Genomic DNA, 12,870 nt, shown 5'->3' with positions numbered 1-12,870 from the left:
ACTGTCTTTGTTAATTAATATAATTTGCAAAGTTAATGATGCACATTCATGCTGCACCCATGGTGAATATTCCAGCTTAATACCTAAAAGGTATTAAGGTATGATAAAATAAACATTCCTTAGACTTGAGATCAATTAAACCTCAAAGATAAACTTCAGATCTATTTTTGTTTAAAAGCTTTAGGAATTTGTTATAAATTATTCTAATTAGTGATATTGTACTGGTTAATTGATTAGGTGCCATTAAGTCAGTGCTAACTCTTAGCAATCACATATATAAAAGGATGATTGACAGTCCCAATTATTCCATTTTTATTTACCCCATTGCAAATCACCCTATCTTTTTAAAAAAATGATCAACTGGATCAAGACCAGAGAAGGGCTACCAAGAAAGTGAAAGGACTGGAAACAAGTCTTATGAGAAACAGTTGAAAGACTTAGATTTGTTTATTCTATTTTTGTATTTTTTTTTTGTATTTTATTAAAATTTATATGCCGCCCTTTTCCCTGAGGGGACTCAGGGCGGCTTACAACCATTAGGGAGGGGGTACAATACAAAATAAACAATATGTAAACAAGATAAGTAGTAAAAACACAACATGCATTCTACATTCAACACTCGGGTGGGGCAATTGAGGGCTTATCCCCAGGCCTGTTGGGAGAGCCAGGTCTTAAGGGCTGCGCGGAAGGCCTGGACGGTGGTGAGGGTGCGTATCTCGACGGGGAGATCGTTCCACAGGGTCGGAGCTGCAACAGAAAAGGCTCTCCTCCGTGTAGTCGCCAGTCGACATTGACTGGCGGATGGAATTCGGAGGAGGCCCAGTCTGTGCGATCTAATCGGTCGGAGGGAGGTAATCGGCAGAAGGCGGTCTCTCAAGTACCCAGATCCACTACCATGGAGAGCTTTAAAGGTGGTCATCAGTACTCTGAAGCGCACCCGGAGACTGACAGGTAGCCAGTGCAGCTCGCGGAGGATGGGTGTAACGTGGGCAAACCGCGGTGCGCCCACTATCACTCGCGCGGCTGCATTCTGGACTAACTGCAGTCGCCGGATGCACCTCAGGGGCAACCCCATGTAGAGCACATTGCAGTATTCCAGCCTAGAGATCACAAGGGCTCGAGTGACTGTTGTGAGAGCCTCCCGATTCAGGTAGGGTCGTAACTGGCGGACCAGGCGAACCTGGGCAAATGCCCCCCTGGTCACAGCTGACAGGTGATGATCGAGAGTCAGCTGTGGATCCAGGAGGACTCCTAAGTTACGAACCCTATCTGAGGGGTATAAAATTTGACCCCCCAGCCTGATAGGTGGAACATTAGCCGAATTGTTGGGAGGGAAACACAACAGCCACTCGGTCTTGTCCGGGTTGAGTACCAGTTTGTTAGCACTCATCCAGTTCCTAACGGCCTCCAGACCCTGGTTCATCACATCCACCGCTTCATTGAGTTGGCACGGGGCGGACAGATACAATTGCGTATCGTCCGCATATTGATGGTATTTTATCCCGTGCCTCCGAATGATCTCGCCCAGCGGTTTCATGTATATGTTAAACAGTAGGGGGGATAAGACCGAACCCTGCGGCACCCCATATTTTAGGGGCCTCAGGGACGATCTCTGCCCCCCCACCAACACCGACTGCGACCTGTCCGAGAGGTAGGAGGAGAACCACTGCAAAACAGTGCCCCCCACCCCCACCTCCCGCAGTCGTCGCAGAAGGATACCATGGTCGATGGTATCGAAAGCCGCCGAGAGGTCAAGGAGAACCAGGATGGACGCATGGCCTCCATCTCTGGCCCTCCAGAGATCATCGGTCAATGCGACCAAAGCGGTTTCTGTGCTGTAACCGGGTCTGAAGCCGGACTGGAAGGGGTCAAGGTAGCTAGCTTCATCCAAGGCCCGTTGAAGCTGGAAGGCCACCACCTTCTCAACAACCTTCCCAACAAAGGGAAGGTTGGAGACAGGACGGTAGTTATTTAAAATGGCTGGATCCAAGGATGGTTTCTTCAGGAGGGGTCTCACCACCGCCGTTTTTAGTGCGGCGGGGAAGTGCCCCTCCCGAAGGGAGGCGGTTACGACCGCCTGGATCCAGCCACGTGTCACCTCACTGCTGTTGGCAACCAGCCAGGAGGGACACGGGTCCAGAATGCAGGTGGAGGCACTCACAGCTCGAATGGCCTTGTCCACATCCCCAGAGGCAACATCCTGAAACTCAACCCAGAGATGGTTTGCCAAGTGATCCTCTTGTGTCCCGGCTGGATCTGCTGCGGTGGAGTCCAAGTCCGACCGAAACCGAGCAACTTTGTCCGCTAAGAATTGGGCATAATCCTCAGCTCTACCCTGCAAGGGTTCCCCCGTATCCCTCCTATTTAGGAGGGAACGGGTTATCCTAAACAGGGCGGCTGGGCGGGACTCAGCGGACGCAACCACGGTGGCAATATGAGATCTTTTTGCTGCCCTAAGTGCCCTGATGTAATCCTTGGTGCAGGTTGTTAATAGTGCTCGGTTCGACTCGGACTTATCGGACCTCCACAAGTGCTCTAGGCGTCTCCTCCGGCGCTTCTTCTCCCGGAGCTCCTCGGTGAACCAAGGAGGTCTCCGGGATCCGCTGACCCGGAGGGGCCGTAGTGGCGCAATCCGGTCAAGAGACTCCGATGCCGCCGAATACCAGGCAGCAGCCAGAGTCTCCGCCGAACTGTGGGCGAGAGTATCAGGAATAACCCCAAGCTCCGTCTGGAACCTCAAGGGGTCCATCAGTCGCCTGGGGCGGAACCACCTGGTCGGTTCCTCCTCCCTACGGTGGGGGTTTGGCCTCCGGAAGTCAAGCCTCAGTAGGCAGTGGTCTGACCACGACAGGGGTATGGTGTCATTTCCCCTCAGACCAAGATCACACATCCACTGCTCCGAGAGGAATACGAGGTCGAGCATGTGACCCGCTGAGTGGGTTGGTCCCCGGATTACCTGGGTCAAGCCCATGGCTGTCATGGAAGCCATGAACTCCTGCGCCCCATCAGAGTGTTCACCGAGCAATGGCAAATTGAAGTCCCCCAGAAGCATAAGCCTGGGGAACTCAACTGCCAGCTCGGCTACTGACTCGAGGAGCGAGGGGAGGGCTGCTGCAACGCAGTTGGGAGGCAGGTACGTTAGCAGCAGACCCACTTGACCCTTGAGGTCCAACTTCACCAGCAGAGTCTCACACCCGACAAGCTCCGGAGCAGGGACCCTACGAGGTACTAGAGACTCCCGGATAACAATGGCCACACCGCCACCCCTTCCCTGGGCTCTCGGCTGATGAAGCACCTGAAATCCTTCTGGGCACATCTCTACAAGGGGGACTCCTCCTTCTGTGCCCAGCCAGGTTTCAGTAATACATGCCAGGTCTGCCCTCTCGTCAAAAATTAAGTCCCGGACGAGGGGAGCCTTGTGAACAACAGACCTGGCATTTAGCAACAGCAGCCTGAGACCAGGGTCCTGACTACTCACGCCATCTGGCCTTGGAGTGGGACTCCTAGGGCCGGAAGGAGGGATCTCTGTGATATAGCGAACCCTCCTTCCCCGGTAATGGCCAGCCCTAAAGTCCCCGCCGTATCTGCCTCTCCCTGTAGTGACCGTTATGCTCCGACCCACTCCCGTATCCCTGGTCCCCCCAGTCACCCCGATGACCCCCGCGTTCCCCAGCAGGTCCTCCGAGGCACTCATACTCATTCACTCACCCAAACAGTCTCCACACGATAATTAAAACACAAAATACAGCAAATAAGTCAATAAAAGTGGAATCATTCGCTCAATCACATGCGTATCCCATGCATATCCCATACAAAGGAAGAGAAAAAAAGAAAAAAAGAAAAAGAAAAGAAAAGAAGAAAGTTGCGCAATTACTTAAAAGGTGCAAATTCTGGGAAAGTCCAAAAGGGAGTCCAGAGTGGTTGAGGGGGGGGGAGGGCCTTCTTGCGAACTGTAAGTGCCCTCCACTCGTCCAATAGTGGTACTGTCTGCGGCAGCAGGTCCGAGGCGGCATCAGGCAGCGATGGGCGTGGTAGATGGAGGTGCAGGTGGAAGTGCAGGTAAGAGGGCAGATAAAAATACAGTTCAAAAAGTCCAAAAGTCACTCTCAAGAAGGAGTCAAGTCTCACACAGTAAAAGGCCCTGCAATGGCGGGGGCCCAGTGGGAGAGAGAATGCACTAACAGGAGAGGCCAGACCGAGGGGAGAGGAAGGGGGGTGCAATAATAGCAGATGGAAACGACCTCCCATTCTCTCCCAGTGCTGTCCCAGGCTGACCGCCTTCTCCCTAGGACAAAGAAGATGGATAGTCCAGTGCAGTTCTAAAAACTCCTCGCAGTCCTCAAGGTCGGGAAGGCGCAGCTGAAAATGCCGAAAAAGCTGAGAGGTGCCACCCAAAGGCATCATACGAGGGCCGCCCAAATGGCGACCCAGCTGTTTGCTTCTTCGGGCCCCCTGGAGCTCGTTCTCCTACAGGAGCCTCTTCCCTCACCGGCCTGAGAAAACTGCAGTGGAGACCTGGCTGCTTTGATGTTAGAGGCCAGCTACCCGAACCGCCGAAAAAGGGAGTGTCGCATTTCAAAACGGCCACAGCGACTAGAGAAGCCAACATGGAGGGGAGAATAGCCGAGGGAGGGGGGGAAGTCTCTCAGCCAGCAGATGGAAAAAATCGAAACTCTCTCAGACCAGCCGGGTCGTAAAAGCACCCCCGAACGTATCTCCAGCCAAGTTTGGCTGCAATGCCTTCCAGACGGCACCCGGGCGGCGTCTTCAAATGCTTCTCCAGATCAGCTGGGCCGCGGCGTCTTCCGGGCGGCCCCCAGACAGCATCGGCGTTTTTCTCAAAAGGCAGCCTTTGAGAGCGATATGGGACAAGTTCCATAGCTTGCAGAAGAATAGTTTGAGACAGCAGTCTTCAAATACTCAAGGGCTGTCAAATTATAAAGGATTTGGATACTCAGGGGTTGTCAAATTATAAAGAATTTGGATATATTTTCACCTGCTTCTGAGGTTAAGACTAAAACTAGAAGGACAAAATTTCAAAGATATGCCTGTCTGTCTGTCTGTCTGTCTGTCTGTCTGTCTGTCTGTCTGTCTGTCTGTCTGTCTATCTATCTATCTATCTATCTATCTATCTATCTATCTATCTATCTATCTATCTATCTATCATCTATCTATCTTCTACATCTGTGTGAAAAAGTCCTGCACACTTTACAGTTTACGACATTTTTTGGATAGGCCATTGATTTTATGATATTTTATTCTAACTGCTATGCAAATATTATTATATTTAAATAAATACTGGTGGTTTTTAAGTGAAAAGCATAAGCTTTTTGCAATTTGGTGCCGTTTGGATGGGGATTGTGAATTTTCTTGCATGCTTACAATGCAGGCTTACAATGATTATAAAAACAGATTAACTGATGCATACCCAGTGGCATACGTGCTGCAATTACTAAGGCCGATGCTAGTGTTTTGTTAACATTTTTATTGTTTGTGGTCCTGAAAAGGGCATTGGTACTTACCTGATACGCCTCTTCTCATAGGGGGGGGGGAGTATCCAGAATGGGTTGACTTTATCCTCTTGTTGATTGGACTGAGTCAGCAGAGCTCTTGGTATAAGCCCCTGGTCCACCAGGATCCACCCAGTTTATTGATGAAGAACTCTATCTGATTCGTTGAACCATCCACTCCAGACCTTGTTAAGGTTTCTACTTTTTACTGAATCCTACTTTGATCATGTTATTACCACCTACAACATAGTAAACGTTACCTTATCATGACGGTGGGAGGGTCTGGATATTCCCCCCCCCCACTATGAGAAGAGGCGTATCAGGTAAGTACCAACACCCTTTCTCCATAGTGAGGGGGAGGAGTATCCAGGATGGGACGTACCAAAGCCAAACGTCCCTAGGGTGGGTAATAAGTTGAAGACCCCTGGCCAAACTAAGCCTGGTGAGATGTATCCCCTGCCCTGTGGGCAGCCTGTAGTACCCTGCGCTCAAACGAAGCCTCCACCGAGGCAAAGGTGTCCAGCTTGTAGTTCCTCACGAAGGGTGAGGAAGAAGACCCTGCGGATGCCCTACATGTCTCCGTCAATGAGGCCTGTGTAGCCCAGGACACCAAGGTGACTGCACTTCGTGTGGAATGTGCTGTGATGGGGCTTGGTGCCTGCATGGCCTGGGACTGGTAGGCAGTAGCGATGCAAGTCCTCACCATCTGCCTATTGTGGTGGAGGTCACCTTTTACCCAGAGACCCCGGTTGGTAGGAGACCAACCGGGCCTCGGACTTTTTATGTCATCATACCTGTACATGTATATAATATTTCACTTCTATATTTACACACCTTTATACACAGTTCTATATATATTTATATATATTGTTTTTTGGCTTAATTAATTTTATTCTTGTTTTGCAGCCATTTGTACTAATTGTTCCAAATTTCATAATATTCCGACTCTTCTTTATCTTTTAATTTCAGTGTTAATTTGTCCATCTCTGCACAATCCAATAATACCATGCTTCTTCATCCACTTCTGGACGGACTTGGCTGGATGACAAGGAGCGTTGTCATCCTGGAAGTAAAAGTCCTTCCCTACAAGTTGCTGAGCTGAAGGAAGCATGGTCTTTTCCAGGACTTCAGCATACTGCTTGGAATTCATGATTCCCTGCACGATTTGTATCTGACCAATACCAGAAGCAGCGATACAGCCCCAGATCATCACGTGCAATGGATGCTGCACAGATAGATTCAGGCAGTACGGCCTAAATTCTTCAGCTGGAAATCTTCTGACATACTTATTGCACTGATTCCCAGTCAAGTAGAAATTGCTCTCGTCACTGAAGATGACCTTGGCCCACTGTTCACTGGTCCACTTGGCATACTTTTTGGCCCATGTATGTTGACGAGAGCGGTGAGCGTCTGTGAGCAAAGAATCCTGCAGCCTTTGAGCCCTCTGGCAAGCAGTCTGCAACACACTGTGCTTGTGCACACTTTTACATCATGTTTCATCCCAAATTCTTGTAATCTGAGGTGAGGTGAGCTTCCTGTCAGCTATCGAAATGCGTTGCAGAGCCCGATCTTGCCGTTTTGTTGACTTTCTTGTCTTCCAGAGCGGAGCCTGTCATCAACTGAACCAGTTATTTGGTATTTTTCAAACACACTACTCACTGTGATGCGATGGCATTTCACTCTCTTGGCTATTTCTGTACAGGAGTAGCCCTCTTCATGAAGCACAATGATGAGATGCTACTGTTCAGTACTGGTGAAAGCAAAGTAACTTTTAATTGCAACTTTAATAAGATTTGTATGCCGCCCACTCCCTAGGGACTCTGGGAGGCTAAGGCAAGGCCTTCATCCTTGCCCGCAGCCAGAGCTAAATTAAATTTCTCGATGCTTTTCATACCTATTTATAATCAGAGAGTATGACAACATTGATTGGCTCATAGATTTAGCCTCTGTGCATTTTGATTGGTTAGACAAAGCTCGCTGCTGATTGGCTACTTTTGATCCTAACATTCTCAAAAATTCAAGTTGCATTTGTTTTAGCACATAAACTCACTCAAAACCTTCAAAAGACTTTGGCTATATTAATAAAAATTATGCATCTCAATCCAACTATATAAATTTTCATCAAAGTACTAATTTTGGGTGGTTTCTATGAGTGAAAAGTTGATTAAACATGTAAATACAGCTTAAAACTGAAGTGCAGGACTTTTTCACACAGCTGTATCTATCTATCTATCTATCTATCTATCTATCTATCTATCTATCTATCTATCTATCTCAAGAATGGTGTAGTACAGAGGATTAGACTTCAGTAGTTTTGGAGTCCCTTCCAAATTTATGATTCCGTGATCAAACAAATCATTATTTTGTGGATCAGATGAAAGGGGCTTCCTTTCTTCTCTTATTAACAGAAGAGTTCTATTCTCACTCTAATCTCTTGTAAATGAGATTTCCCATGAGAAAACATAAGGCCAACCTTAATACATTGGATTTAAAACACAGTTTAAGTTTGGATTATGTGACACTACTTGTTTCTTAATTGGTAATAGTATATACAGTAATGAGGCAATTGCTGTAAAACTTTGACCCATTCAAAGCAGAATGACCGTTGGCTTACCTGAATGGTTGTTCTCTAGGTGCTGTGGGAGAGTCCAAGCATGGGTTAACTTCAGCTTGCTGCCCAAGGACTGAGTTCAAAGTTTGTGTAGCCATGCCTCCTGCTCCTTAAAAAATGAAGGGATGACACCAGAAGGATGCGGTAAATAGATGTGATATGTCCTTAGAAGTGGTAACTTGTGCACCAGCGGATGACCCCAGGGTGGGGTTGAACTCTCTCGCAACGCCTAGAGAACAACCATTCAGGTAAGCCAACGGTCATTCTCCTAGGCGCTGCTTAGAGTCCTAGCATGGGACAAAGCCAAGCTATGTAGTCCCAGGGAGGGATGAAGGATTGTCTTGGTTAGCAGGAGCCGCGAGGACCCATTGCAAGACTCTCCTTCAAAGGTTCAGCAGAAGTTTCAGCAGCCACAAAGGATTCCAATTTGTAATTTCGGATTAAGGGGATGGTGAGGACCAGGTAGCTGTCTGCAAATCTCCTCAATGGGCACTTGCATGGCCCAAGCAGCCGTAGTCACGGCACTCCTTGTAGAGTGAACCATTAAGTGAGGAGGGACCGACCTAGCCTGATGTTCGTAAACTAGCTAAATGTAAGTCGCAGCCAACGTCCTATGGTGGAAGATAGCTTTCTGCCCATGAAAGCAGGTTGAAAGGATACGAATAATAATTCCGACTTGCGGAAGAAGGCTGTTCTTTTCCTATATACGCTCACCACGCGGCGTACATCCAGTTTATGCCAAATGCGCTCTCTAGGATGTCTGGGGCACGGGCAAAAATTTGGAAGGACCACTTCTTGCATCCTATGAAATAAGGTGTTAATTTTCAGAAGGAAAGACAGATCCAACCGAAGAATGACCCTGTCAGGATGTACATTATAAGGATCCTCCCTGACTGAGAATGCTGCCAGCTCTGAAATTCTGTGAGCCAAAGTGATGGCTATAAGAAAGGCAGTCTTACAAGATAAATGTCATAGACTAATGGAACGAATTGGTTCGAATGGAGCCGAGGTTAAGGTCTGCAGGACAATTGATAGATTCCAAGTTGGATATCAGTGTATCAGCGGAGTTGGTAGCTCCTTTCAGGAAGCTGGGATGCCTGCTGAGAGAGAAGTGTCTCTGGAAAAGTTGGTGGCTAAGGCAACCGTCTGTTGCTGAAGCGTGTTGGGGGCAAGACCCTTGTCCAACCCCTCCTGGATAAATTCCAGGATTTGTGGAATTGTCGCTGCAGTGGCGTTGATATGATGAGACTGACACCAAGATATAAAGACAGTCCATGTTGCGTCATAGATTTGCACCGTGGAAGGTCACCTGGATGCCTGGATGGTATGGATGATCTTGTCAGAAAATTTGTCCTGCCACAGGAGGTCCCCCTCAAGTGCCAAACGGCAACTGGAGCCACTGAGGATCCGGATGTGGGATGGCCCCTTGGCTGAGGGAGATCTGCTCCTGAGGTATGCACCAATGTTTGGTCACCGAAAAACCGACAAGGTCAGTGTACCAGGACCTTCTCAGCCAGTGAGGTGTGACCAGTAGGACCTCTGCTCCCTCTGTCAGGATCTTTCTGCTCATCTGCGGGATCGGGGGGGGGGGCGGAAAAGCGTAAAGGATGCCAGCAGCAGTGGAGAGTGTCCATCCCTTCTGCCCCGGAGCACTGGAACCAAGAAAAGAACCGGGGGAGGTGCGTGTTGTCCAGACTGGCGAAGAGATCGATCGTCGGAAGGCCAAATCTCTGAGACAGCTGGCGAGTTGCTGAAGGTGGTTTTGCTTAACCAGTCCGCGGTCACGTTATCCTCCCCTGAGATGTGGTCTGCTTTTAACGATTCAGGGTGACACTCTGCCCATCGCCCTAGGGCCTCTGGCTCTGACATGAGGGCCCTCAATAGAGTCCCACCCTGGTGGCCCTCAATTGAATCCCACCCTGGTGGTTTATGTGGGCTCTGGTGGTGATATTGTCTGTTAGTATTAAGATGTGGAGTCCCTCGATGTGTTTGCAGAAATGATGCAGGGCGAGTCTGGCGGCTCCGAGTTCCAGCCAGTTTATGTTGTGGGAGAGCTCCACTCACGACCACCTGCCCTGTGTCATGTGCGTTTATAGGAGGGCGCCCCAGCCATACAGACTGGTGCCTGTTGTTATGATGAGGCGCTCCGGATCTTTGAAGAAGGACCCTTTCATCAACGCTACTGACTGCCACCATTTCAGCGACTGAAGTACCCTCGGAGGCACTCGTACCACTCTCTGGGAATTGCTGGCTTTGCGTCTTTGAATTGCAAGGAGGAACCACTGAAGGTCCCATGCATGAAATTGTGCCCAGGGAACTACTGCAATGCACAAGATCAGTTTCCCCAACAATTGGGATAGGGTGACGATGGATGCTGAACTGAATGCACGGACCCGTCACACAAGGGACGTGATGCTGGTCACCCGCTCCTGTGTGAGGAAGACCTGCAGGTTTTGGAGTCGATCATTGTGCCCAGGTCGTCGATTCTGGAGGTTGGTGACAAGTGGTTTTTTCCCAGGTTGACGGAGAATATGTGCCATTGGAGCATGCGAATGGTGGTGTTGAGGTCTTGATGTGCTTGATGTGCTTGCGCCACGTATGACACCTGTATCAGGATGTCATCTAGGTAGCACTGGAGCCTCAATGGACGAGATCGGAGATGTGCTGCGACCGTGGCGAGGAGCTTGGTAAAAGTCCTGGTGGCCGATGACAGACCAAACGGTAGAGCTTTGCACTGATAATGTTTGTCTGCAAACTGGAATCTCAAGAATTTGCAATGCGCTGGATGAATGGGGACGTGGAGGTACACCTCCTTCAGGTTGATTGACGTCAAGAAGTCACCCTGCCTGATGCAGCCCAATATGGTTTGAAGTGATTGCATTTTGAAGCGCTTGTACGCTACAAAGGACTTTGGAACCAGGAAGAGGATAGAATAGAATCCCCTTCGCTCCTGGCCCACCGGAACCTGCTCAATGGCTGCTATGTTCAGTAAATGCCGGATTTCCACCTGCATCAGCTGACGCTTGTGGTTGGATTTCAAAATTGAGCAGTAGACAAGTGTCCATGAAGGAAGAGAAAGGAAGTCCAGGGTGAGGCTGTGACGGATGGTGTTTAGGACCCACATGTCCATCACCATTGTCTCCCACTGGGCGGCGTAGAGTTGGAGACATCTGACTATGGGAGGGGACTGATGATCATCACTTATGTCTACGAAAGGGGCAGTTGGAACCCCCCCCCTTGAAAAGACTGTGGTTAGTCTGCTGTTGTCTGCCCTTGTCCCTAAATGAGGACTTATCGTGGGTGCGATCCTGTGTCTGGGGATAAGATTAGTTAAATCCCACAGAGGTGGCTGCAGGATCCGCATTCCGAAAGGGCTGCCTATGAAAATAAGAGTGGCCCTTGCGATCAGACTTCCTGGTAACGGATGGTAAGATCTTGCGTTTATCCTTGGATTCTATTAAGACTGAATCCAAGTCCTCCCCAAAGACTTTTCCCCCTTTGAAGGGAGCAGAAGCAAGCTTCCATTTGGACTTCATGTCTGCCTGCCAGTGGTGGAGCCAAAGCAGGCGGCGTGAGGTCACATTGGAAGCTAGGGCTCTTGATGAGAATTTGGTGGCATTGAGAGAGGCATCTGCCGAATATTCGACTGCTGCAATAATTTTGTTGACATCCTGGCACAACCTAGTGTCGCCAGCTGGCAGTTTGGATTGCAATTTATGCAGCCAGAAGAGGGATGCCCTATTGAAAAAGGAAGAGGAGGAAGGAGCCCTCATGGCCCACGCAGTAGCCTGGTGGGTCTTGTGGCAGGCATTCTCTGCCTTCTTATCCTCTACTTTAAGACACTCCAGCAGGTCAGAAGGAAGCACAGAATCGGAGGTTAGGGCTACAATGGGATCATCTACGAGAGGAAGCTTTAAGAGATCCTCTATATTGCTCTAGAGTAGAGCTTCTTGTCCACCCCACTAGGATTGGCCATTGATCCAGGCTGCGCCCCCTGATGCTGGATGACATCCAGAAAAAACTGAGGGGCTGGAACCAATTCCTGGGGTAGGGTGGTTTCCTTGAAGAAGCCTGCACTTGCATCTTGAGATCCAATGACCTCCTTATTTCCCGGCTCTGGAGTATCAATTTGGGTGGATGCTCTGGCTTTGGTGAGGATAGCCTTGAACATAGAGGGTTTGAATAAACCCGAGAAGGTGGGCGTGTCAGGAGCTGGATTTTTTATCTTCCAACAAATCTGGAGCCTCCTGTCCACCCTCCTCCACTTCCGATTCTTCGCTGACAGCAGAAGAGAGAGGAGATGAAGATCCCTGTGGCTGGTCTTTGAACTGGAGGGTGAGCCCTAGTTCTAGATCGACCCTAGTGAGGCAGACTGTGATCCAGCTGTTGGATGCCTTAATAAATCCCTTGAAATATCGCATGTGCAATGACCTCCTTCATCTCATGGGAAAGGTTAGGGCCTTGGTCCTCAGATAGGCAATGGCCCTTGGTTCTACAGTTAGGAGACGGAAGGTCCTCCTCCTCAATGAAGGAACAGGCCTCACACACTGAATCCTCAACCAGGGATGGACTGAGGGATCTAGGAGATGCCCTGGATGGATCGGGTGATAAGTCAAGCTCCCCTTCCTCCACCAGAGATGGAGAAATATCCCAATGGAAAGTAGGCTGGGAAGGGCCTACAGAGGCCTCCACAGATGAAGAAGGAGCCCTGGCAAGCCTTTAGGCTTTTTGAAATAGTTTTTCCAGGGC

The 12,870-nt window shown here is 49.3% G+C and overlaps 2 protein-coding genes across 2 annotated transcripts in view; both read right to left on the bottom strand.

Moving 5' to 3' along the window:
- NIPA2 (NIPA magnesium transporter 2) overlaps nucleotides 1–12,870 on the bottom strand; it is a 32,655-nt gene that overhangs the window by 11,528 nt on the left and 8,257 nt on the right. The window lies entirely within an intron of this gene.
- Nucleotides 1,803–11,257, bottom strand: LOC148043301 (uncharacterized). The gene is given in 3 exon segments (XM_087726767.1): nucleotides 1,803–1,870; nucleotides 1,873–3,503; nucleotides 10,566–11,257. Coding segments are annotated over 3 exon segments (2,391 nt in total).

Source organism: Thamnophis sirtalis, unplaced genomic scaffold, assembly GCF_051295495.1.
Source record: "Thamnophis sirtalis isolate CommonGarterSnake01/CBP01778 unplaced genomic scaffold, rThaSir2_p1.2 scaffold_12, whole genome shotgun sequence".
Classification (NCBI taxonomy): domain Eukaryota; kingdom Metazoa; phylum Chordata; class Lepidosauria; order Squamata; family Natricidae; genus Thamnophis; species Thamnophis sirtalis.
Note: the sequence above shows the minus strand (reverse complement) of the source record. Positions and strands in the feature narration are given on the sequence as shown.